The 27,428-nt window shown below is 43.7% G+C and overlaps 1 protein-coding gene across 1 annotated transcript in view; it reads right to left on the bottom strand.

The window, feature by feature from the left end:
• Positions 1 to 4,955: 4,955 nt before the first annotated feature.
• Positions 4,956 to 27,428, bottom strand: part of LOC108509798 (SH3 and PX domain-containing protein 2A-like) — a 113,922-nt gene continuing 91,449 nt past the window's right edge. Inside the window, exons 4-5 of the mRNA XM_017839381.1 lie at positions 14,399 to 14,475; positions 4,956 to 5,070 (exon numbers count right to left, since the gene is read on the bottom strand). Of these exons, the coding sequence (XP_017694870.1) occupies positions 4,975 to 5,070; positions 14,399 to 14,475 (173 nt within the window). The 3' untranslated portion in view covers positions 4,956 to 4,974. The remainder of the gene's footprint in view (positions 5,071 to 14,398; positions 14,476 to 27,428) is intronic.

Raw genomic sequence — 27,428 nt, 5'->3', positions numbered from 1 at the left:
GCTCAGAGGCTCAGCTGTCCAATGTGTTGGGAAAAACAATTCAAAAGGGGTGAAATATAAGAAAAGAAATATAAGAGATGAACTGTAAGAGAAAATATTTCCATAATATCAAACAAATAAGAATAAATGTAGATATTTTACACATGAACAACTTTCCTCCTCTACCAATAGGTAACTGAATTATTATTACAGAGCAGATCAAAGTACATTTGGGAAACAGAAATATGTTTCTGTGTAAACACAGTCATGCTCTTAGAAAAAAAGGTGTATTAGAGAACTGTGCTTTAGCACCAGTGGGCTCATAAACTAAAGCAGTTTCCTTAACATGATCACTGCATTACCCTGGCAACTTCTTTCCAGTGTCATTATCAGGATATGTAATACATGAAGAATAAAGGGAGAATGCAGCTTCCATTTTACAGTGGCTGCCTGGCATCAGAGTATCTGAGTGTTACACCAATATTTATGCAATAAAGATAGGATCAGTAAAGCTCATGGCTACAGACCACAATAATTTCTGTTCTTTAGTAAAGGCACCTTCAGCAATAAATCCATTTTCTGTATCAACCCTTGTAATATTATGCTGCGTACCTAATAAGTCCCCTAGTTTTTCTGGATTTGCATATTGTTTGAAAATTGTGTTATGATTCTTCCAGGCAAAATATTCTCAGATATTGAACACTGCTTTAAATTCAGCTGTTAATATTAATAGCGGTAGTTTAAACAGAAATCTTGTTTGAGTCTGCATGCATTTCTGTAGAGGGAGTATTGGAGAACTGAATCCTTGGCTCTTGATCTACTTTTTAGACTAGATCTAGACCCAGAAAGAAAAAACAAACTCTCACAAGAGTGGTCTGGCTGTGATATTTTGAACCTATCTACAAAAAACCCCTAAAAGCAGTGCACCATATGCAGTGTCTAATTGATTAATCCTACTCTTTGAGTACTTCTGTTATTTCTAGTAAAAAAGAACTATTAAAAAAATTGGTTTCTGAGATTTTGTTTGTTGACTGTGAGCCCTGGCCTGACCTCAGCCTTGAATTTAAATCCCCAGTAGAAATCTGAAATTAATCCACCTCTGTTTTAGTTATCAGTAATTATAATTATTAACAGAAGTATCCAGTAAATGAATGGCTTTCAGTGGCATGGTGTTTTAACTTGGAACAATGGATAAATAAAAATGTACTTCCTTCTCACTTTACAATGTCTTTTCCCATAGCATTGTCTCTTCCCATAGCAGTGCAGAATCTGGTCCTTACATAGGCATGGTAAAAGACACAAGCCCAGCCATGTGCCTATAGACATTGATGTTTGCTCAAGCACTAAAATGCCACATATTAGAAACCTAAGCAGTTGAAAGCTGCTCCTCCTGTACACGGCTGAATGTTTGATGCTTGATTCCTCTGCAGCTAATTCACAGAGTGGAGTGAAGCAGCTGCCCTGGGAACACTGGCACTGGAGCTCCAAACCCTGCCTTGCTCATCAGTGTTCCCATGGCCTGAAGCTCCCTTGAAAACGCCATGTTTTCACCATGTGAAACAGCCTGAGAGAGCTCCCAGACCATTCCACAGAGGAATTTAGTGTCCTCCTATGGTCTGTCCCATGCAGCATTAAGGAAACCTGCTGTTGGGAGCTATCCGACCTAGAGCTGTTTCCATAGGCAGGAGCAGGCTCAGAGGAGACTGTCAGCCAGTTCAAACACTGAGATTTCTTGAGACATGTCTTCAGGTCTCTGCCTGTAAGCTACTGTACCCAGGAGAGGTTTAATGGGCTGAAAGGAATACCCTGTGCCTATTGTCACAGGACTCGAAAGCCTGGACCATCACCAAAACAGGAAATGTAAAACCTAAGCTGTGAATCCAACTGAACAAATTGGCTGGATTAATACAGTGTTGGGAAAGCCCTGCTTTTATTACAGCTGGACTGTGTGTGCTGCTCAGCACTGAGGGCAATCAGAGCACGGCAGCAGTAGGAAATGACTCTGTAGGGAGCAGCTGGCAAGCCAAACACAGCATAACCCATAGAGGACTGCACAAAGAAGCAGGGAGGAGGCAAGGGTAGGGCAGATGAAGGGTTGTAAGAAAGAAGCCAGCATCACGTCTGTAAAAGTGCCTAAGGGACAACAGGGGAATTTTGGTTTCTTTCAGGACAGTAGAACAGGAGTGAAGGGCACGGCTTTGCAGCTGAATTACTGCACCAGTACATAGATTAGTGCATCATCACAAGTCACGGATCAGCAGCTAAAGGCATGGATACCTCTCTCACATCCCAGGTGTGGCACTTTTTTGTGCCTCTTCCCTTGAAGTTTAAGCTTCCATGTTTTTTTGTCTGGAAGCATATGCTCAATCACTGCTCTGCAGACATGCAATAAGCCAATGGACTCTCTAGGCTGAGCAACCCAAATGACCACGGGATTAAGGCTACACTCCTGGAAATTAGTTAACTCAACTCTAGGTCAAGCTTTGTCTTATGAGGCCAGGCAGCTGCAGAAAAACTGAGTAGGTCAACATGAAACTAAAGATTGTCTCATTGCACACAGAAGGAAGACATGAAGGTAGCACAAGCTATTCTGTCCTGCCATCCCTTGGTAGCTGAGTCTCTTGCTTGTTCTTCTTCAACTCAGCAAGAAGAATGCCATGTCTATGCTGATAGATCAACATACAAACTACCTCTGCGCTGAGGGCTAAAAGAAGCAGCTGAAGAAATAGATGAAATAATTAGGATAGTGTACATGCTGCCCCCAGGCTACAGCCCTACCACCCCCAGTGAGATGAATGAAGGACCACAAGGCCCAGGGAAGCCTGAATTCCTAGGGCTTGGGCATCACTGGCCCACTGTTTCTGGAGGGGCTTGGTAGAGTAGCAAAATGAGCAAAGAAATTGGGATTTCTCTGTCTGTGCTCTTTCCTGCAGTGTCTGCTAAGGTTCAGAATAGCCCTGGAGGTGTCTTTCCCCCGGACCCTACACAGTGGTCCAGTGAGCCTCAGATCTCCTCCCTTCCCCCTCAGTTCATAGAAGAAAAACACTAAGATGTTTCCGTTGGCTTTTACATCATCTTTTTGTAGAGACTAATCTTCAGTTTCAACAATACATCTTTTGTGAAGCACTCCCAGCAGAAACCTTAGACACCTTCTCTAAGATCTGTTTGCTTACAGAAGATGAGGTAGGATTTGTTTAAACCCAGCTAGATTAATGTCTTGCAGACATTAGTGAAGTGATATTTAATCAGGTTATTGCTCTACATTTTCCAGGGAAATAAATCACACTTATTACTAGGTTGGAATAGGATGCAAGGCTTGGGCTGAGAACATTTACTCTTTTTTGTTTTTCCAGAGGGGAGTGAAGGGATAACTTGAAAATTGGTGCAAGGCTGTCGAATTGGGAGCTCAGCAAAAGGCCCTCAACAACTTGGAGGTGGGAAAAGGGAAGGCAACTAGTGGAAGTCTGAGGGTGGGCTTTGGTGCCAATCCCCTGCCTTGCAGAGGCACTGTAAGATCTGTATCAGTACAGAGGGTAGTCAGGAGCTTAAAGCAGACTCTCAACATCCATTTGAGATTCTCCATGTGAAGTCCTCCATAGCTCTTGGGACATCACTAATCTTCTGAGTGTCTATTTCTGCCCGGCCCACGTGTCTCTGCATCGAAGGTAGTTGTGTGATCAAGCAACCTTTGCAAATATACTTATAGACTCTAAATGGAAACTGATAGTCAGCAGGTCTCAGAGTGTAGGCTTACCTTGTTGCAATGGTTTCTAAGTTTGCAAGATATGTTTAACAGTGTACAAGCAACTGTATTTTTTCATGCCAAACATTTTTCTAAAACAAGGCTGACTAGGAAACTAAAATAAAGCAGCTCTTTATCCAGGTTTTAAATTAAAAACTGCTCTTTTCTTCATTTAAGAAACAAAAAAGACTTTGCTCTCAGCTTTATCAGCAGTGGTTTTTTTTTTTAGTATGCATGCTAATACGTCCCCTTGTATAAAACCATGCATGTGCAGGAGACAAAGTTTGGGAAATCAAATTGTAAAGGTTCTCTCCCTTCTACCACCATGGGAACAGAGAGCTGAAGCCAGTACGAATCTTTCCACTTAGTAAAGGTTTGCATGCATTTAAGTGCCCAAAACCCAGGAGCTTTATATACATTTCCCCTTATCCAATTGGCTGCACAAACACCAGAGAAAGCAAATTACAGTAATGCAGCCTGCAATCAAGTTTCAAATCATGCAACAAAGCAGCAAAAAACACAATGGAATCAAGTCAAAATCTTATTATGGACCACAATAAAACATCCTGTTCGGTATGAGGGAGAAAAGGAAATACCAAGCAAGGCAGCACTGTTGCTTGTAAATACCCTTCTGCCAATGCTTTCCCTGGATAAATTAGTCCTCTGAACCCTAACTGCATCAGCATGAATCAGCCTGTCTGCTGCAAGGGAAAGGCTGCAATTCTGTTTCGTGTTTAATGGGAACTCTTTTCTCTGCCTTTTTTTGGCTTCCTGCTTAGAAAGAATAGACTCTCTAGAGACAATTCTGGATCTGGACCACAGTCTTCCTCCCTTCAAATAACTAAGTATCTCTGGGCAGGAGTACATTTAAAGAAGCAGATGGTAATTATTAGCCAAGTGCTTACTGGCAGGATTTCCCCCTGATATTCAGCCAATGCTTTTGGGAACTAAATGACTTTTTGGTGATAACTATCAGGTAAAACCCACAAGCCAGGGGAGGTTCCCTCATTAGAATCATCAGCAAGAAACAATGTGAAGGTGGGTGGAGGATGGGTGAAAATTGTGTCTGAGGGTTGCTTGACTCCCTTGTCCTCCACACACCCAACATTGTGCGTGACTGCTGGGCATTCTCTAGGTAGTACTCGAAAGCTACAAAATCAGTTCCCACACCTACACCAGTAATAAAAACAAATGACTTTTTCCTTCCAGCTAATCAAAATGTACTGGGCAGCACTGGAAATCCATCACAGCACTTACTCTTTTGGAGGGTTAAGGTCTTCCGGGCGAGCCTCAAAAAACCTGAAGACTTCATCGCACTGGGAAATATGAGGAGGAAGCCGAACCAGTGCCTGTAAAACAAAACAGGGAGGGAGAAGCACTTAGACAAGTCAAGTTCAAAACATGGCCTCAAACATACAAGCTACCAAGCAAGAGGAGGTAAAACAGCCCTGGTAGGGGGAAAGGAATACTAACAGAAAACATCACACCTGGCTACTTACCTGAGAGGAAAGGAAACAGAATGTCTTCACTGCAAATGTCAAGTAGGATGCAATGAATTCAGACAAGCAATGGTTCTTAGAACCAGCCAATGTAATTTTTCTGCCATGTGTACAAGAGCAGAATTTGGTCTACATGTGCAAAACCATAACACTGAGTAGATAAGTGTTCTGTGGCTGGGACAGTCTCTGTGATATGGGCTTGGACAGCACCTCAATCAGTGGGTTTACAGGCCCACAAATTCAAGCAGTGAAAATCAACACCCACTAATACAAAAGGTTAATGTGCTTCATAAAGCTTTCCATTAAGCACTGTCAACAGAAAAAGCAGAGTTTTCTAAAAAAAAAAAATCCCATAACCAAACCAAACAACACACTGCTCCTAAATTAACAGGAAAGGAAGTTTGATTAAGCGTCTGGAAAAAAACGCCAACCAAAAAAAAACCCAAATCACAGAGAGGCTGTTTCTGCATGAAGGTTTCACAGCACGTCCTGGCTAACAATGTCCAGGCACTTGCCACGGCACAGGTACACAGTGCTTGTCACATTCAGCAACAGTTATGTACAGTCAACCACACTGTGTCAAAGTGAAACTTCAACAAGACAAGCACACAAGGCAGAAATGTGCTATGAATTTGGTGTTCAGAATGTATAGCTTGGTGGTACTAAAAGAGGCCAAAGAGCTGTCTCCAGCCCACACAGGGGGGACTCTGTGATTGCCTCCAGAAATGTCAAGCAGGAGCAGAAAAGAGGCTGGACTTCACCTCCTCCTGTGTTATGCTGAAAATAGGCCACAGGTTAAATATAGACCAAGCTTCTTAGAGTTGCTGTAAACCTGTTTGACAAAATGAGATTGTCTGGCTCTTCTGCTAGTTGAAAATAGGACAAACAATCTTGAAAGATGGATGAAAAACTGCACCAGAGCTAAATGAAGATGCATTAGGGCAAACAGGTTATACTAACCATGAGACATCTGACTGATCTTGGTCAGACACACCAGAAGGCCCAGCCAAAGCACAAAGGCAGGACAGGGCAGTTGGTTACCCTCACAGCTGTTTTTAACCAGGCTTTAGAAGTGGCCAGATTTGTTTCCAAGTCCACTTTTGCTTGGGGATGTGAAGGAAAAGAGCTGAAAAAATACTGCTTGGAAACTGCAGGTCTCCAGTATTAAATGATGGTGTCTTTTTTTTGAGGTGGTCAGAAATTCAAAGTCAAGTGTGTCCTCCCTCTTTTCCCTGGTGGAGGGATGATATAAAAATACTAGGAAAATCCATTTGGTATCACTAGGCCTGTGAAGAATGAGGTCCTGGCCCTTGGTCACATGGAACTGCACTATAGAGCAGAAGAAGATGCCTAGCAATGAGGAAGCAGCATCAGATACAGAAGCTGGTGGGTCCAAATGCTGGGGCATGCACCACTGACTGCTGCACTAACACAGGATAAAATGTAACAGCAGGAAAACTCAAGCACTTTTATGAGAACTAAGGATGCCCTGGTCCTCACCACTGTCTGTTCAATCTTGCCTAAAAGCACAGCAAAGGTGAGAGTTCTCTGCCCTTACTTCTGTGTAAACACATGCATCCAGCTGGCAAACCAGGAATAACACTGGAAAGTCAGGAACTGCCCAGGAATAATGATCACAGTATTTTGAAAGAGAAATGCCTCTGCAGCATGGGCTAACAATGACATAGACAACATTAAAGCATGTTTTATTCATTTCCATCTCAAACAGGAGACAGATGTACACGGCAAAGCAATACTGTCTAACCATCAGTGGATGGGGCTAAGATTTAGCAATGGCTCTATTACTAACGCCCTTCTTGGTTAGGGTAGGTTACTTAACCTCTTTCCATCAAATTCAGCTGGGATATATCTTCAGTTACACCCTTACAATGCTGAGCAATAACACTTACCTAATCTGCAGAAAGGTTAGGAGGCTCAGATATTCAATATCTACAGTGTGTTTTGAAATCCCAAAGGGCTCGATCTTGCACAGTCAATGGGGCAAGAGCAAGCACTGCAAATGATACGTATCATTACTAGAGAAACACAAATACCCGAGTTATACCCATCACGGGGGGTCTTGGACATCAGACGCCTTCTCAAAGAGTCACCATTTCCCTACAGGTCACAGGTGCTCACCCTTTCCAACAACCAAGCTCCAGATATCAATATTGGAGGACTGAGTGGATTTTCAGTGATGGAGGAACACAAATCCTACCAAGCTGCTGTGGAGATTTTTGTTTCTAAATCAAGGTAAGCTTTAGGAAATCTGAACCCCCTGAATCAGTGGTTGGCTGCCTGTAAATCTCCAGAAGCACTGTGGTCCTGCTGAGACGAAGGGGGATAACTGAAAAGCACCTCCATGACTCCAGGCCTTTGCAGGGAATGGATAAAAATCAAAGTCATTTCCACATCCAGCCGTCCACCTTCCCACCCTGGGGCAGGGCAGGCTCTCCTGCTTCTGAATCATCTCCCGAAGTGCTGCAATTTCCAGCCCTGTGCATGGAGATGGACTGAAATCCACCTCATAGTAACTTGCCATTGCATGTTTTTTGGGAAGCTGAGGTGTATAGTCCAGCCAATTAATTTTTACTTGTTTTTCTTAAGGAACAAAACCCTAAGAAGCGGTAAGAAAGGGTAAAAAAGTGCAAACAAAGAGTATAAAAGCAGTCAAAATCCATCTATTAATTTTGGATAGCACCAGGGAGAAGCAAAGCTCTTTAGAGAAACAAATGTGTCTTCAGCAAATACACAACATCTACCCAGGAACAAGCCAAGGCCAACGGGATTCCAGCAAGGAAACAAAAAGTGCATTTAGGTGATGAGGGACACCACTGTTACTCTGAAAGGGGAAAATACAAGTTTCTGGCATTTCCAGCATAAGAGAGCTGCAACAGCCTGAAGGAGAGATGCGTAAAGACAAAGAGGAAAAGAGATGATAAAAGGACAGAAAGGACAGGGAAGTGACATTCTTCTGGGGATGTGGAAACCAGAGGTAAATGCACACAGCTACAAACAGCAAGCATCCAGAAACAGCAAGGAACTTACACAGGAAAGGTGAGAGATAAAAAGTGCCAGCGAGCAGAATTCAGCCTTGCACAACCATCAAGTATTATCAGTAACAGCGTGTTTCCTTGTTCGGCGTGCGAAGGCGGATGTGCGCTGCTCAGCCCTCACGTGCTCCTTAGAACAGCTTTTATGTGCTTTTTTGTGCTATTTCAGCCTGTAACGATGCCTGTCTCTCTATATTACAGGTTACGGACAGTCTCGCAGAGTGCATGACTTGAAAAGCTGTAACATCAGGCAGGGCATGAGCAGGCAGCCCTCGGAGCTGAGGAGGGCTGGCTGCTCACACAGCACCAGCCCACCGGCAGGAAGGCTGCTGGGTGCCACACGTGGCATTCGGAGCCAACAGAGCACCAAGAGCAGGCAGGGGTTCATGGCTTAAGGTTACATGAACTGGAAACAGCTCTGTGGGACTGTATTACAGCTCAAAGGCTTCATGGAACACATGCACATGGGTATAAAACCCTGCAGGTGCTTGTAACAATGCACTGAGTGCTGTGGGTTGCATTTATGCGGATATATTTATAAAAAACTGACTACGGACGTATATGTAGAGATAAACAGCACATGTGTAGGTGTGTGTGTATATAGGCACAGAATGAGTTCACCCCACTGAAGGTCATGCATCTTAAATGGGAGACTGGTTGCACTTGTCTGTCAACTTGTATAATCATTAGAGAAAGCACCTTCAGGGGGTCCTTTGTCTACCTTTCTATGGATGTCTGGCTCTTCATGGAGTGAATCACTGACTGTCTCTACACACCCTGTTGAGGCACTTCAGATGCACATCTTTTAGATCCCTAATGTCCAGATCTGCACACAAATACACAGTCAGCTCACAGTAATGCAGGGTTATGACTCTCTGACTTTTCATGTAAGTTCTCCATTGTTTATCATTTTCATTAATATTAATCACTAGTGCCAGATGTTTGGGAATGGTCATGAGTCCAGTAAGGGGGAAGGTGGAATTAAAATAGATAAGTTCTCAGGACAAAGAAATAAATTATTTCATCTATGTGAAAACATCTTCTGTTTGGTTGAGAGCCTCAAGTAACTCCAAGCTTGAATTAACGCACTGAAGTATAGAGGGTGGATGGCAAACACTGACAGTCAGGCAGAGAAGTGGATGAAGAGTGCATGGTAGTGACTCAGACTGGAGAAGAAGCGAGATAAAATAAAGAATTGAGGGAAGAAGGAAAGAGGGTACAGAGTTTTGGAACTAACTGAAACATGTAAGGGCTTCTAGCATGCAAGGACCACAAGGCAACGGAAAGCCAGGCCCTGCTCCAGGTGCTGAGAGGGGTGTTGCAAATAACTAACCCTCATAACTGCAGCAGGTCTAAGTGCGTGAGGATTCTGAAATGTAGATTAAAAAAAATACAGATAAAGTTTGAAGGTATTTCACTTAAACTCTCATTCTTGACCAGGACTATCACTCCATCTTCAATGAACATTAGCTTAGTTGTACAAGGGACAGAGAGAGAAATGTCTGTGTACCTGTCTCAACAGGTTCAAGAATTAAACCTTGACAGAAAGGCATGACTGAGAGACCAAGAGGGAAGTAATTATGTTTTTGAAGTATGGTCTCTCAGATAGTGAACATTAATAAAAGAATGACCAGTACTTCCTGGTGTGGATGTGACTTGCTCATTTAATTTTTATTTAGGTGGTGTCCATTTGGGTACTCAAGCCTCACTACAGAAAAGCCCCTAAGCTTCTACTTAAAGTCACATCCAGTTGGGAAAACATGATGGCATGTGACAAATCCAGGTAAATGTTTGTGACAATGGGACTTCACATATTAAGATCTTCCCTGCACAAAGATGCTTCCCTCAATTAGGATTGACAAACAAAAATACACAAGTCAGCAAATGCTGACCAAAATCTTCCCAGAGGGTTGGGTAAGGAGAGATTGATATTTTTGTGAACCACTGACCTGAGAGGTCTTTCTTGAACATAGGATTGTACATACTGGACAAACACTCACCAGAGGTGTGTTTGGGAGATCAAAAGGTTCATAAATAAAATACCACTGGGAAGAGAGGTCTATGAAGTTGCTCTTTCTTTCACATTGGCAAAAATTCTTAAACAAATTAAGAAAATCAGGCCCAGTGAGCCCAGAAGACCTTAAATCACACTAAACTAATTCCAAGCCTACAGTTTAAAGGGAAATCATCCAGAGACACCAATTCCAGTGGGCAGTACACATTTACTGGGAAAACACAGTTTGTTTGGTAACTCACTCAGGTTACCAGTAAAGACACCCAGATCCTGCACTTTCATGTTTACAGACGAGACAACTTCTGGAAATCTTCCCTTGTGTAGCCCACTCCTCCTGTTTCCATTGCTGTTTCTTGCAGCCTTAGCAAAACCACTGGCCTAGTTACCTCTGATGGAATTTCTCTAAGCTGGTACAATGCAATGAGGAGTCACCCAGGTATGAGCTCTACAGAGGGCCAGAAGGATCATGCCCCTGACACAGAACATTCTGCAGACCTCCTCTTGCTTCCCAAGTATTCCCACAAACTCTCAGACAGCCTCTGCCTGTCCCTGCTCCTGTGCCCGAAGCACAGGAACAACAAACACATCCACACAGCAGGAGTCAAACCTGCTTCTCAGCCATGCAAATCACCAGGCTCTGACAGAGACAGTCTGCAAAAACAACAAATGGTCAAATATTTGCACCCTTCATTTACCAGGGTCCATTTGTACTTTGTCTTTCCCGGACAGGTGAAATGGATGGAGGACCTTCATCTTGCAAAAAAATTACCATGAACTTTGCATCTGGAACCTGCTTCCCTCCTCTGCTTCCTCACAGATTCCAGTGGACAGAGGTCTATTTTTTCCTTTATTCATTTTATTATCCCATGTCAGATTTATTCAATAAACTTCACCCACATCATTCCAGCATAATTCTCTAAATTTTTCAAAATTGTCAGCCTACACACTTTAGGACTAGCATGGGACATAAGCTTTGAACCCTTACAGAAGCAGAACTGAACTTGTCAAAATAATGCTCTTGCTCTACACTTCTGTACAATTCTCTAATGAGTCAAAATGTCTACTGGACAGGGGATGAAATGCAGAAAATGGGTAACACTTCCCAAGAAGTGGGCATGATCCCACTCTTGAGTCATGCACATGTGCCAGTACCTGCTACAGAGTAAGAAACAGTAGTGAGCAATATTGCTTTATTAGGAAAAAAATATCTTCTCTTCTTACAATAAGAGAGGATTCCTTAAATTTCACTTCAGCTTTCCAGAAACTAGCACTGAAGCTAAGCAAGTCACTCAGGTTGTCTCTGTAGTACAGCTGAAGGGAGAGAGACCCTGTGTCTGGTTTAGGCTGGTAAAGTAAGGCCACTTTGGTTCAGATTCATCACCTAATTTTCTATTCCCAATTCACAGTTTTCAGTCATTCCCAGGTAACTTCATATCAGGATAGAAAGGTTACAGTAAGGTTACAAAGGTCCCAGAAATTTTTTAAGTAGTGTCCTTCAGTGAAGGTATCAAGAAAGCATTTCTGAATTTTGAGTCTTTGCTAAGCCCCAGAGATGAAACTCTGTCCTCACAGAAGGTCAGTAGCAGAACTACCACTGACTTTACTGTACCACAAATCTCTCCTTCTACAAGCTGTTTCCCCAAGCTCTTTGTACCTTTGATGTTCAGTGTCTGATTTTCATATTACTTTCAATCTTGTGGACTTTCATATCCTATGTCAGGTTTGGAACAGCAATAACATATGACAATATTCTCTGGAGAAATACTAATTGGACAAACCATAAACGTTCAAAAGAAAAACTTGTTCTGATAAAATGTGAGACTTCTAAAGGTTGGGAGAGGTATGAGTTGCAACTCTCTAGTCCCTCTATTTACACAGCACATATTGCCAACTATGTGCTGTGGGATTTAAAAACTACTGTGCCATTGTCCTGTGCCAGACAATGGTGTGACCAGCTACCATGTTCATTTACTCTCTGTAATTAGCAGGAAGATGTAGCAAAAGGCAAAGAAATCAGCTCATAAGTGGATCTGATGACAGGCAGGACATCACAGTTACTTCTACACTGTTTTTGAAGACTGGGCACAGACTTGTCTATCATCCACACTGGACACAAAGTAATGTCCAGGCATGGGTTTAGAGTGAAATGCAGGGGATGGGGAAAAAAAATTGGCATTCCTTTACTTTCCAGCACTGGCTGAAGGGCTCACCCACTTGCAGTGGGTGACTTGCAGTCACAACCAATGTCATACACTCTCCAACAAGACACATCCCTGGGGAATGGAAGAGTTAGTCAGGGCCTTCTTTCTTTAAAAGCCTGACACCCCATGCAGAAAGACACTATGGAGGATGTAGCCCTCTTGAAGCTCTCACACAGACATGAGATGCAATTCCTGCTCAAGTTTTTCTGTGACTATAAGCCTTGCTCTGCAATGCCATCCAGACTTAAGCGCCTTCTACTTTGAAGTACCGAGGCAAATTAAATACAAACTCCAGTAATACACAAATGAAATAAAAAGGCACTACATCAGGCACAAGAAGCATATGAGCCAGAGACCACTGGAAGCTGGGATAATATTCTGGAGAAGTCATTACAGGTTTGTCATACTCAGTGCTGAGCACCACTGTCACTGCTGCTGGAAAAAGGAAATGCTGGGCTGGGGGAAACTGGGCTAATCCAACCTGGTTGGGTTTATGTTCACAAAATCAGCACCTATTAATATACAGATTAAGTAAATAGCTTGGCTTCAGGGAAGCATCCAGCCGTGTCTGGGCAGCAGCAGCAGATCTGAACCAAAGTGAAACCATTCTATGATTCTATGCTTCTGTGACCTGAGCCAGACTTCTTCAGAAGAGAAAAAAGGAAATGAGAACAAAATTCACAGCACCTTGGTGTCAACAAATGTGCCAGCAGCCGATGCCACAACACATCTCTCGGCCATGACCAGTGGAGCGCCGGCAGGCCTGGCCAGGTCAGGTCAGGTCTGTCTGGAGCACAGACAACGGGGTCACAGAGAACTGGCTGCCCCCACAGCACAAGTCACTGCTTTCTCCACCATGCATCTGTTGGGTGAACCCTGACATCAGCCAGCCCTCGTCGCTCCTGTCGCCAGCAGTTCCTGTCTGAAGGAGGCGGCTGGGGACTCAGTGAAACCCTACATATTTTAAAGACAGCCATTCAGCTGCCAGCAGGAAGACAGTGCATTAATTGTCACACAAAAAAGCCTGATCTTATGAGATAAGACTTTAATTAAGCTTCCTTGCCCTGGGGGTGCAGATGGTATGGGTTTCACCACCAGCCCCCAGCATGCCTCAGGCACTTTGGCAATCTGCTTCCAATTTTGCAGGAGCAAATGTCTGACTGGAGAAGTTCTTGGGAGTGCATTTTTTCCCCCTCCACCTGCTCCTCTGGGTTTCTAAAAATGGAAAGAAACATCATGGGAAATAAGAGAGGAAGTCTCCGGTTTAAATTATGTGCTGACATGCTCGATACTTCTACAAAAACTGGGAATCCTCCTTGCTTAGAAACAACTTTTAATCTACCGACAGAGGATTAATTATCATCATATCATAAACTCTAGGCTAGAAAGGAAAGATTAGGTGACTTAATATTCTTCTCAACAGAGCTGTGCTTTTCTGTCCTGCAATAAATTTCCAGGCTTTCACTCATCAGGAAAGCACTCCTAGAAGACACTGGTACACCCTCAGTGCTGTGCCAGTCGGCACTGTCCTCATGTGGCACTGCAGGACAGACAGACAGGAAACAGAAAAAAACATCATCTTAGTTGTGCTTCTCTGCCTCTCAGCTCCTGAGTCATTGTGGCTAATGTAGAAATAAAATTCACATTTAGGGCAGATGAGGCTTAGAGACTTTACTGAGGAAATGAGGCACCAACCCAGTGCATAAAGTTTGCATGGCAAAATGCTACGAGGACCCTGGGAGCAAACAGCGTCCTCTTTCCACCTGCCCTGTTAGTCTTGGTGGTGTTTGGGAAGGACCATATTCCCTGTGATAGACTCAACACACTGCCTGTCAGCAGTATCCATCAGGGAAAGCCCAGCACTGAGCCCGCACACATCAGGGCTGCCCGGCACTCCTTGGAGCTCTTACCCTGCAGTACTCGTCGATGGGCTTTAGCCTCTTCACAGCTACGTCTCGGACATGGCTCCTCCGGAACAGAATCTTGCCTAAGGAAGGAACAGATGAAAGGGGAAGGTTAGGGGCATCAGCTGCCATGTGAGATAGCACAACAGCACCAAGCAGAAAGGTCAGCAGACAGGGTTTCATTCCTGGCTCCAACCATGGCTGTCAGCAGTGCCAGTGGCCAAGCTCTGCAACCCCATTATGTTCCCAGCTGAGAAGTTCCAGAGCTTGAGAGGTTCACAGAGCTGCAGCTCTGTGTGAGTGCAGCCCCCCATCACTACAAGTCACACAGGATGGCACACTTGAAGGAGGTGTGAGCAACAAATCCACTCTTGCTCTCAGAGCAAACTGCAGAGAAAGGCATTGCAGGGCAGGCAGCAGAGGGGTGTGGGTAGACAGCAATTACAGCAGCGTCCATGGCACTTCTTGAAACTGGATGCTGCTCTCTTAAGTTTGCACAGGAAATGCAGCACATGGCCAAGAACTACCAAAGGCACAGCAGCTCTGTGAACCCTTGGTGACTGCCACCAAAGCCCTGCTTGTATGAGCCACCAGAAGGAAGTCTCTACATAAGAGACTAATGGGATAAAGGGAGTTTTTCTGATTTCATCCTGTAGATAACACAAAAGGACTTGGTTCCCTTTTAGTGATGGCACTATCCTGGAATGGACCAAAACTATGTTATGACTTGCTACTACTTCAGGGTTACTTTGGCATGCTCATGCTGGCTGTGCAGGAAGCATTGCTGGGGTGGGTAGGCTCCATCTACTTCCCAGCCAGCTGCCTCCCACTGTGGATGCTCCTGCCCTTGCAGGCAGGCAAACCGCACACCCAGCTCACAAGCAAATACGAGGCTGTTAGTGACAGAGCCCTTATAAATCTGCAGAGAGAAACCAAATAATAGAAGAAAAATAAACAAACTCTTTTTTTGAAACTAAAAAAAAATAACAATCTCCATGTCCTTACTGGATGACATTTCTGCAAGCAGTTAAGATTAAATAAACGACTGGGGTTTGTGTGAAACTGATTGTAACAAAGTTTATCAAAATAATCTAGGAGCTGAGTTTCCCCACACACAAGGATGTCATAGAGTTGGTATTTTTCTGGCTAGAAAGGATTATATCTTCATATCCTTTTTTGGTGGTTTTCTTCCCTTTTCCTTTTGTGCTGTATTTCTTTTAAAGTAATGAGACAAGAATAAATTATATGTTCTCCTTGTGGTGGAAGAAAACAGTATCTGCCAGCATTATTTAGTCCATGAAACGTCCATGTAAAAAAACCACGACATATATACCACTCCCTGCTCCAAACTTCTTCTGCCAACAGGCAAATAAGATACTCATCCATAGATCATGAGATAAGAAAATGGACTAGGAAGTTAAATCAGATCCAAAATCTGAATATGTGGCTTTGACTTTGTCATGATTACACAAGCTGAAAGGTTAATGAAATTACAGCCTTTAAGAGTCCAGTAGCAGAGGCTCTAAACCCTCCAAGACACTGCCCCTTTTGGTTGCCTTTTTCTACATAGCTGCTTATCTAGAAAGTGTTAAAGCCTTTTGTTTCAGACAGGAGAAAGTGGTTTATCTTCATCCCCAATTCTGGCAACAAAACAGTTTGTCCTGTGAGGTAAAGCCATTTCCTGGTGTCATAAATTTGTCTCTCTGGGTTCCCTGTGGTTATCTCATTACTAAGCTGGTGTTGAGCCATCCCAGTAGGACGTGCTGCCATGAGGTCAGAGAGCACAGGGGAAATCTTCAATTGGTGTCTGAGATGCTCATCTGGGCTTGAGTAATTTAGTGAAAAGCTGCTTGAGGAGGAAGGTGTCACTCCCATCTCCCTGCACTGATCCACTCTGGACACACCAAAACATTCCTGCTTTTCTGCTTCTCTGTCTAGTAAACTCTTAGAATTACCTGCCCTTCTAAAACGTTTCTGATAGCCTCGAGGGTCACTGTGTACTTGTACTGTGTAACTAGAGTAAGCTGCTTTTTTGGAGGGAAGGGATGTAGGCATAGCTGTAGAGAAAAGACTAGTTCCTTTCTCAGTGCTCCAAAAATGTTGGTGTGGGAGATCTTGGTATTTTTTTGCAACTTTTATAAATACGCTGCAAAGAGAAAGTGACATTTTGGAAACATTCTCACTTTCTGGCTTTCCTGTTTTCAGTTCAAGCCATGAGTCTAAAGTTGAACTGGTGACCATACAAAAACATTAAGGAACCAAAGACTTCAACACATTAAAAATCTCCTGTAAATGCAATTCGGCTTTCTTAAAAGTAATAATAAAGAATGTTATATTAAACAGAGTACAAAAAAGACCACAGGATATGATGAATCTTAATTCAGTCCTTAAATGGAGATGGAAAATATCAGGACAACTGTGGTGTTAGAACAAAACAAAGCCGAGAAGGTGCTTCCATTTTTATCCCTCCAATAAAAGAAAGATCTTCCCTCTACTACTGGAAGCTGGAAAAGGCTCAATGAGGCCTCTGGAGAAGATCTGTAGCTGCTTTGTCCAGTATGGCATTCAAAGCTGAGATCTGGAGGAGGCTGAGTATTTCAGAGCACCATGGAGTAGCAGTCAACAAATTAAAAAGCAAGAAGAAAAACAAAGACATTCCACAAGCACATCCAGTTCTGTTGGGCAGCAAGGAGGGACCCCCTCACAAATTCTGGAGGTCCTCAAGTGAAGAAGTCTCACTGACAGGGGTACTAAAGCACATCTAAGGAGAGACAACTTCCCCACTGTCTGTCTGGGAAGACAGACTGTGCTGACAGAAGATCAGCCAAAGCCATCATGACCGAGCAGCAGGAACAACTGCAGATCCAGAAGTTGTTACTACTGCTTTCTCCAGTTCCCCTATTTGTCCTGGTCTTCCCCCAAAAGCAAAGGACGTCCCATCAGGACTGGAAAAGGAAGGTAATCTGAGAGACCCACGTTGTACATACTCTTTACGTTCTCCAAGTGAGTGCAGACCCCATCAATGGAAAACTTAGCCTAACAAGGTAGGTAGGATCACCCTAAAGAAATAATGAGAAGGCAGACAGCAGAGCAGCAGGGGCACATCAGAGCCAGCGAGGAGCCCTGAGCACGGCAGTGGAAGGGAGCATTTCACCCAGAACAAACATGAAGTGGGGAAGTCCTGGGGTGGTGGTAAATGCAGAACAGCCCAGGCAATTTCCTTGTGAGGGTGGAGTAGTGGTTCATGTGCCACTTGGCTTTTCCTCTGGGAAAAGCCACATCTCTAAGGAAGGGATCTATTCTACGCAAGTACATACAGTGCTGCTTCCGCTTTCCTGAATTTTACTGCAGCTCTTTTAAGCCTCCTCAAGCACTACAACCCCACTTTACAGAAGGATGAGCGGCTTTTTAACCATGCTGCAGCCTAGCTAGGAAGTGAACAGGAATTGTGCCTCAGATTCAGATGGGAATTTAAATGTTACATGAGACAGCGCTGTCTCATGCAAATATTTCATTCACCGGTGTGCCAGGCTTTGACAGGGCCAAGGGAGGTCTGGCACATGTTAGGAAGGCCTCCGAGGACAGCAGCACTTGGAAAGAAAGACATGGGAAAGACACAGGGCTCCAGCCCTGCTGCTAATGCAGGATAACAATATTTATTTTTATCCTTTTTTCTTTAAAGAAAATATTATTCCTAGGAAATTAATGTGGATAAGAGGCAAAGTATCATGTTTAGCAGAGTAGAGGACATCTTAAGTCATCCCTTCATCTCCCTGTATATATATATATATATATATATATATATATATATATATATATATATATTTATATATTTATATATTTATATATTTATATATATATATATTCTTTAATTCCACGACCACACACCTCTTCTCTCACAAGACCTAAGTTTCCTCCTGTATACACAGTGGGTGCACAGAGTGGGAATAATAAAGCTATGCAGGAGACTGTCTATCTGGCAGCTGCTGATTCTTCAAGCTTAAAGGCATCCTCTGAGTATCATTTTGTTCCTGCATGACCTCATACTTAGAGTAACACAGATTTTTAACAAATGAGGTCCAAGAACAAACCAGCTAAAATGCATCCCAACACTCCCATTAGCCTACTAGTTTGTGCTGAGCATACTAGAAAGGTCCACAGCCTAATGCTTTGTAATGGTCAAGGACGTTGTTTGTGCAAGGAAGAAACCCAGCTCCTGGTGGGCTTGGTGACACTGCAGAGCACAGTGTGGAAGCAGGACAGCACCCAGTGCCACTAGGCAGAGAAACCTAAAAGTCCCCAACAGGATGGCCTAGCAGGAGAATCCAGCCTCTCCTCTTCAAGGTCCTGCCTGAAACTCTCACACACCTGCCACACAATCTATCTCCCAAATGGAGCATTTAAACATGCACTGCCACCTTACAATGAAAACAGACAAATCAACAGCACAGCACTGCGGAATAGAAGAAAAAAGTTATTTTTCTCATACGATTGTCAATCAGATGGCAATCTGACAGCAGCCAGAAGGGAGGTGTGTTCCTTACAAGATAATGTCTTACTTTTATAGGGGGATTCCAGTTTCCATGGATTGTTTCATCCATGACTTCCTGGAGTCAGAAAGTCAGTGCCAGGGTCCTAACACTGATGGCATTTGCTCATGACAAAGAAAAGGGAGGGAAATGATTCATTGTGTTTCCACTATTGGGAAGGGAAAGGACTTTTTTAATAAGTAGAAATTCGTGACAGAGTCAGAACTGTTGGCTGAACTTGGCTTGCCAAAGCGCCTCAGCTGATAAAGGCCTTTGCTAATCAGCAGAAATTACTATGGAAGGTGACAAGAGGTGATGGAGACAGATGGGGCAGCCAAGAAAGCCACACAAGGAATAACAATATTGCCCTGAGACATGGGGAATGGAGGGGAGGGTGTCCTTGTGCCCTTGGATCCTGTTTTTAATTTGCATAAGCTGCAATGTTAAAGAAAATCACTGAGAAGCAATAAAGCATGGGAAATAACATGGTTTTTAAAAAAGAGTAACACTGGAAAGAGGAACCGTCCTCCATTAGAAGCGATAAGCAGAATATGCCCTTATGTGAGTAATTACTAAGGGAAACCAGAGACAGGCAAGCAGTCAGGCTAGATTGCCTATCAGCAAAGAGCTCCTGCCTCTGAATCTGTCTGTTTTCCACTGCCTGGAAGGGGGGCTAGTATCCTCCAGGGCCAACAGCAGCAGCTCTAGAACAGCTTTGCTAGTACACACTTTGGGAACTCAAGCATCAGGCACAGCTGGAAGGAAAAAAGCCATGAGCACCAATGCTGAAATTCAGGAGTGACAGATGGGGGCCATGGGGTTCAAAACTCAAGCAAACAGCTCTGTTACTGTTTGTACAGTGTTTTGCATAAGCCAAGACTACTTCATAATGTTCTATGTCCTGCTGCTATCACCCAAACAACCCCCTGCTCGTGTAATGTCTTCAGCTTCCCCAGCTGCAAATTTCCCACCTCCCAAAGCAAGGCAGGAATCATGGTGTAGGCAAATTATGCAGTTAGGTCTGGAAAGGGCAGGCAAAAGTTGTACAAAATTATTCTTTCAATTTTCTCACTGTGGGGCAGCTTCCTGTGCATTGGTCTGTGAGCACCAGCAAAACTGAGGGGATCTATCACCTTGATTAAACCAACCATCAGAGTAGGCCAAGTAAAGCATCTATCCCACACAAGAGGATCTCAGTGTGAGCACCAGACCCCTCAAAACTAAACTTCCCAGTCTGTAAGTGGTTGCAAAATGTTGAGAGTGTTGATTCAATGCGTCAGGTCTTTAATTTCTGCAGTGTAATTGATGCCTCCTTAGACTACACACCTCAGCTTCTACAAGGTGGAAAGTGAGCTCATTTGCAATTACTGCTTGCAAACAGCCAAGTGCTCTTAATTGCAGAAAGCTGTGGGTTTGTCTGAGGGCAGAGGGAGAAGGGTATACCTGAAGCCAGCAACACGGACAACTGGCACACCCTCACCAGAAGGAACTGACCTGATGATAATTCCAAGTGTCACAGAGACAAGGAGCCAAAAGGGGGTCAAGTTTTCAAAACATCTGGGAAACACTGCTTTAAGAAACAGCAGGGCTTCCTCACACAGAGGATGCAGAAGTGTCCTTCTCTTTGCCTGATCTTTGCTGTGCTGGGAGCAAAAGGCACAGAAAAACAGGAAAGCCTATGCAGATACAAAACGTCCCCCTTGCCTATGCACACTTCTCCTCTAAGAGAAGAATCACATCCACTGCACTCTCTGTTTTGTTTTGTTGAACACCTTCCAAAAAGATCCACCTCCAAATATCCGGGACCAAGTCATTTAATGTCTGAAAATACCAGGACTTAAATAATGATCAAACTATCTAGACCCTATATCATATTGACCAGAGGAACATCAACCACTGAGTCTCATTGCTGAAACATTTGTTTTTCCTCCTGTATCAATTGAGGTCACTGTCCTGCCTCCACCTAGGTAGTTAGTGGCTCCTAACCTGTGATCTTCAAATCACTAGTGATCCACATACAGTCTGCAGAGCTATGTTTCAGAGTAACTCTCACTCCATGACCAGTGTTGGAATGATGTGGATCACTGTACATTGGTCCAACAAGTTTGGGAACCAGCAGCTCCTGTTGGTAATACATATTTTCTGGTGAAAATGCTTGTAATGTCTGAGCTACTTCAGCTCCTGACTCTCAGAGTGGGAAAAGGCAAGAGCCTCTTAAATGCCTTTGTGCCATCTTAACCATGAAAAATGCTCTTCCTAAAGGGCAAGACCATACTTCTGTAGCTACACTAACTAAACTCTTCCTCTGCTCTTTCCAAAACTACATCAGGTACCACCTGGCTCACTGAGGTCTGTTAAAGTGAACAGAAGTCCTTCTATAAACACTTGTCGGTATGTACACTTAGGTAAGGACCACATGGTCCCACCTCAATCTTTTAAAGCAGGAGCCTTAAGGAACTGAGCCTGCTAAAACATTTGCACTCTTATAGGCTCTTATGAGACCTGTCATTCATGCAGGAGTTGGTGTGACACTAAGCCTGAGACACTACCTCACAGACACTGGGTCAGTGCCAGCCTTGCCGACAGGGAGCCTTTGAGCTACTTCCACTGGGGTAGAAGACCCTGCAGCAAAGTCACTGGAGGGAGATTGTATGTGCACCACACCCCTGCCAAACTACACTGGAATAGCACAGTAAGGTCCTAGCCACATCCCTTAGTGTGACGGGCAATAACACTGCTTGGGAGACTCCACCCTTAAGCTGGTTGAGAGCTGGAGTTGTGAATAAAATAATATTTGCACTCACACCATGCAGATCAAAGTTATTATTACTATGAGGTTGGTCATGCAATAACGCAGTGCTACGGCATAAACTCTTACAGGAACATTACAGGTAGAAATAGAGGGGTAGGGATGCAAAAGTGGCTCCACAAGGTCACAAAATAAGCACACCCTAATGAAAACCATAAAGCCAGTCCCTAGATCTCTCTGCTGATTGCATGCACAACAAAAATACATCTACCTTGGTATCTAGGGTCAGAAATTCTTTCTGTTCAAACATTTATTCAAATAAAAAACAAATCCTTGATTTCTGCCACAAATGAGGCAGAACTCTCTCCAGTGGAAGACCTTGATTAAGTCAGCTGCCAGGTTACACATGTCCCACTTTACAGGAGGGAAAATACAGCAGTCAGAGTGGCAGGGGCAGTACGCCTCAGAGCAGTTGTGGTATTTGAAAGGCACCAATTAACACAGAAATAAAACAAACAAACAACAGAGCAGCAAACATGACTAGATGTGCCTGTCAGAGCCTTAACTCACCAGCAAGAATTTCATAAAGCTGTATTCAGAAATTAAATCCCCCATGCTTTGCAAAACAGAGCACTGTTCTTGTTTCCTAAATGTAAGTGTTTTCCTGGAGTCCTCCAAGTGAAACTGCTACTAGTTTTAAGCTGAATTTTCAGTAGATAACAACAGATACAGAAGAAGCTAGTGAACAACAACCAGATCAAAACTGACTAGTCCTCAAGTGAAGAAGCTCATCTGAAGACCAAGAGACTGTCTCAAACCACAGACATCATCCTTTGGTTCCAGAAACATCTTTTCAGTATGTCCTACTTCAGAGTGTTCTTAAGACAATCTCTGGTAGGGATTTCCTCTCTGCCTGCTCTGATCCCTGACAAAGCTACTGCTGATTTCAAAAGCTCACGAACGTGTGCTTTAAAGTAGGGATGGCAAATTTCTGTATTACAGGAGATACAGGCACTTTATTTCCAGCACATGTTGGGGGTCTGACCTGTGCAGTCACTTTCATACCAATCTGTGCCAACTCCAAAGCCAGACCTGCACCCCTTGCCCTGTCTCCTCTGAGCCTGCAGTGCCACAACCCAGCTGGGACTGTGATGTGCCCACAGGTATTGGGTCTGGCTGAGATGGAGTTGATTTTTCCCACAGCAGCCCATAGCAGCACAGCATGGTGCTGTGCTTTGTATCTGTAGCTAGAAAGGTGTTGATAACAGCCCAGTGTTTTGGCTGCTCCTGAAGCAGCATCAGCGCTGCCTCTCTAACATTCCCACCACCATCACCAGTAGGCTGGGATGGGGAAAATCTTGGAAGGGGACATAGCCAGGATAGCTGACCCAAACTGGCCAAAGGGCTTTCCATACCATATGACATCTGCTCAGTAATAAGAGATGATGGAAAGGAGGAAAAAGGGGGGGGCATTCATTATTTATGACATTTGTCTTCCAGAGAAATCATTACACGTAATGAAGGCCTACTTCCTGGGAAGTAGCCAGGAAGTTGCCTGCTGATGGGAAGTAGAGAATAAATCTTTTGCATTGCTTTGCTTCCACATGTTACCCTTGTTTTCACTTTATCAAACTGCCTTTATCTTGACCCACAAGTTGGTTTTTCCCATCTTATTTTCCCCCTGCCTGTCCTGCTGAGGAGGGAAGTGATACAGTGTCCTGATGGGCACCTGGTGTCCAGCCAAGGCCAATCCACCGGAACACACTGCCTGATGAAACAGCCTTTGGGTCAGGTCTGTGACCACATCACGTAACAGTACCTCCCCTTTAACTCCTGACCACAAAGCCACTCCTACTGCCCCTTTCCAGCTGATGGATGCATGGCTAGCCCACTCTTGTGGTAGGCAGTGGACATGATGATCCATGTGGGCACATGTAGCCTGCACCAACACGAGCCAGTGTCCAGTCACTTGGCTTCCTGGGGAGAGCAAAGCTCACTCAGTTTGTTCCACCTCAGCTCCATGACTAAAAGCACTCGCACCAACAGTTATCACAGCTCAGCTGATGTGCAGGAACAGGGAAATGATTTTATAATTACTTATCAGATAACCAGCCTCCTTCACACCCAACTCCTCCATGTGTGAGCATGTCAGCTGCTTCCAGCTCAGGCCACTTAATCCAAACTATGCTCAAGTGCGACTTGGCACCAGCAATGCCTGCTGATGCCAGAAGACGGTGGAGGACGATTTCCCTGAAAAATTCCTCTCAGTTTGTCCATGTGCAAGTAAATGCAGTGTTAAGGGTGCAAGAGCACCTCAGAGGACAGAGCTGCTGCCCTGGAGCTCAGGATGTTGAGCATTCCCAGCTTTCCAGGGCCACTCTTTCCTGGCTTCAGCAAGGTGCCTATGTTGGATCAAAGAAGGAAACAGCAGTGTCAGATGTCGACAGCTTTGCTCACTGCAGAATAAAAAGCCTCTTTCAGGGATTAATGCTGTAAGTAATTATTCACTCCACGAAAGGAAAGTATCTTCAGCCAAGGTGACAGCAGGACCATAGGACTATGCACACTGCTGTTTCCCTTTCATGGTTAATATGGGCTTTTCATTTCCCAGAAAGAAGTAAAAAAGATGGACTGGAAACTAATGTTTTGTTATTTTTTATTTTTAATAAGGATCACTGGGCCAGCAGCATAAAAACATGAAAATAACCCCAACTTCATTGCTAAATTAAAGAAAAAACACTAACATGAATAGGCACAGAAATGTGAATTAGGAATGTGAGCTGGTAATTACCCTTTCAGGCCCTGATTAATTGCATTTGAAGCCACAGAGACACCAAGCCGCCAAACAGGACTGACTGCTAACAAAATCCACACCACAAACAAACCTGTCTTTCTCTCCCTGTGCCACCACACAGGAATGGCAGCTCCCCAAAGGCTGTCTGCCTTTGTGTCCTGGTGTGCAGTGCTATCCAGGGCTGGACAGAGATACAAAGTCACACTATTGGGCACCTCGGATAACCCCTCTGAGGTGGTCCAGCCTGCAGACTTGAGGTCTCCAAGTAGCAGGTCAAGAATGGACAGATGCCATCTCCTCCACTTCTAGATGGAGGATCACTATCTATGTGTTTTGCTGCTGCAATTCAAGAATGCAGCTCCACTGGTGGTTATTACACACTAAAAAGGGACAGAAGATTTAATTCACTTTGTTGCAGCAGTGTAAGAGTCTTGCATTTGTTTGGTTCAAAGATCCCTGTAATCCAGCTCCCTGTGTACAACAGTGGCCAGTAAAAGACAGGCAAGAAATTCAAGAATGGGAGACATGTAATGGGATCCTTCTCCTGACACACACTCTCTATTCCTACACAACAGGGGTTAGACATTTTGAGAATTAGAAAATAACTTTTAGCAACCAGTACTGGCTTCATCCTACAGAAATTGCTCTAGTACATTTTTGAACCCATAGATTTTGTGGTCCCTATAGAGTCCTCTGGAAATGAATTTCATAATTTAATCACACAGTATGTGATTACACACTTCCTTTTGTTCACTTTAAGTTTGCTTTCCAGGTTTCACAGGCCACACCTGGTTTTTACATTCTGAGAAATAAAAATAATTATGTCCTCCTCACTCTCTCAAATTCTTCGTGATTTCACAAACTTCTACTCTATCCCAACCATCACCTTGTTCCAAACTGAAGTCTCTTAGTGTATTTATTCCTGTCCTACAAAAGCCAATTCACCTCTGTAATCACCTCTGTCATCCTTCTCAGCACCTTTCTTTATTATATAAACTTTCTGAGAGGCAACACCAGACCTGCACACAGTATTCACAATGTGGGGAAATCATGGATTTCCACAGCCGAAGCTCTGCATTTTGTTCTCCATTCTTTGCCTAATTCTTTCTAACACCACCTTTGGCTTTCTGAGTGCTGCTGACTGTTGAGCTGCAGTTTTCATGGAAACACCTTCAGAACTACCGAAATCTCCTTCCTAGATTGCAATGGTTCACAGCACTGCTTTGTGCTTGCCACCACCAAACTGTCTTTTTACCATGTATATCATGAGACCCTCCCACAACTTTTTTCAGTCAGCTCCAAATATCAGTTTCCTAAGTAAATTTCATGATAAGCCAAATTAGTTATATCGCTAACACCCTCTTTTGAAGATTATTGGCTGAACAGCACAGATTCTAGACCAGATCATTCAAGAATCCCTGGTAAAGCCATGTTTCTTTTCAGATAGGAAGTTTTTAAGTCTTCATCCCCAGACAATGCTTTGTTTTAAACTGTGGGCTATTGACACCTATTAGCTTTAAATTCCCTATTTTAAAACTTTCCTGTAACATTTTTATTTCAAATGTCAGAAACCAACGGTTGTTGTTAATGTCCACTAATGTCAAAGCATCCATCCTTAAATGAAGGCTCCAACCTGGCAGAAAATAAGCTTACAGCCTATGTCAGTCATACATCAAATAACAAGAAAGGCTGTTAATATAATTATCTTCTTATTGCTATTTTGGGAGGCACAGTAGGTTTTGATGGATCTTGAAGTAATAGGATCTCTTAAGCCATAATTTACAAGCACGTCTGTCTTGAACAATTTTCCACATGGGAAATTAATCACATTCTGCCTAATAGGAGGAAAAATATCCCTTTGCAGTTTGAATTGGATTTGCCATGGTCAATTGGATGTGGGATTCTTCTTTATCCCTACTCACAATCTGAGGTGTAGTGTTGCCATCAAAAATTCACTGTACCAGATTCCACAGGTGAAGATATTTCATTGACAGGTGACACTTTTATTCAATGCCCACAATGACATAAGTCAAACATACCAGCATGACACAGCCACAGAATTGGACTGTGGCACATGTCAGGAATTGTAGATAAGTATTGCAGAAACTACATCCCAGTAAATTTCAGTGACAGCTGCTGTACAGTCCAAGGGTACTTTGGTGTTACTTCTGTGAAAAAGAAACACTCGGGCCAGATTTAGGAAGCAGGCAACACATCTCCCATCAGCAGTGGACTGATACAGATCACCTTGACCCAGATCAGGGTAAAGTGGCTCATCTGCCACTCTGAACTGCACTCAGAAACTCAGCTCAAGGCACCATGAACTGATCTGAATGTGTGAAACAAGTTCCTAAGTCACACAACTACTTAAAAGGGTCATGGTCCTCTAATGCATACTTGTATCTCAGGTACAACAGGAGTGAATTAGCTAAAGCAGCGGGTTACATTCTTGAAATCACAACACCAGAAGCTCCATTTGGTACAGAAGTCCAAGACCTCTCAGCAGAGTCACTGCCCATCCAAAGATGCAACCCTGGGCATGAGGTTCTGGGAGATGTGACTGGATGCTGAAGGTCACTAAAAGCTGGAGCCATGCTGCAGTTCTGAATGACACAGGCCAAGGTGCCAATGACAACTCAAGGACTCACAGGTCTCATAGGCAACACAGATGTTTATTCCTGCAGGTAAACTCCTGCAAGAGACCACAAGGAATTGAATCGTAGGTTCCTACTGGGTCAGGCTAACGACTCGTCTGGAGGCTGGCTGTTCTTTGTATCTCCACAGTCAGTCAAGAACGAACTCTCTAGAAACTGGGGCTGGCCTTCCTTAAGGTTTTTACTGAGATAACTTGCCAAATTTTAGTTCAGGTTTGGATTTTAATCCCTTCCTGTCTCCTCATCAAAAACTCAGTGTGAAGAGTGAATGTCCTGGTGCTGATTCATCTCCACTGCAAATCTAAGATAC

The sequence above is a fragment of the Lepidothrix coronata genome, unplaced genomic scaffold, assembly GCF_001604755.1.
Source record: "Lepidothrix coronata isolate B3197 unplaced genomic scaffold, Lepidothrix_coronata-1.0 Scaffold8, whole genome shotgun sequence".
Taxonomy (NCBI): domain Eukaryota; kingdom Metazoa; phylum Chordata; class Aves; order Passeriformes; family Pipridae; genus Lepidothrix; species Lepidothrix coronata.
This window is presented reverse-complemented; position numbering and strand designations above follow the sequence as displayed.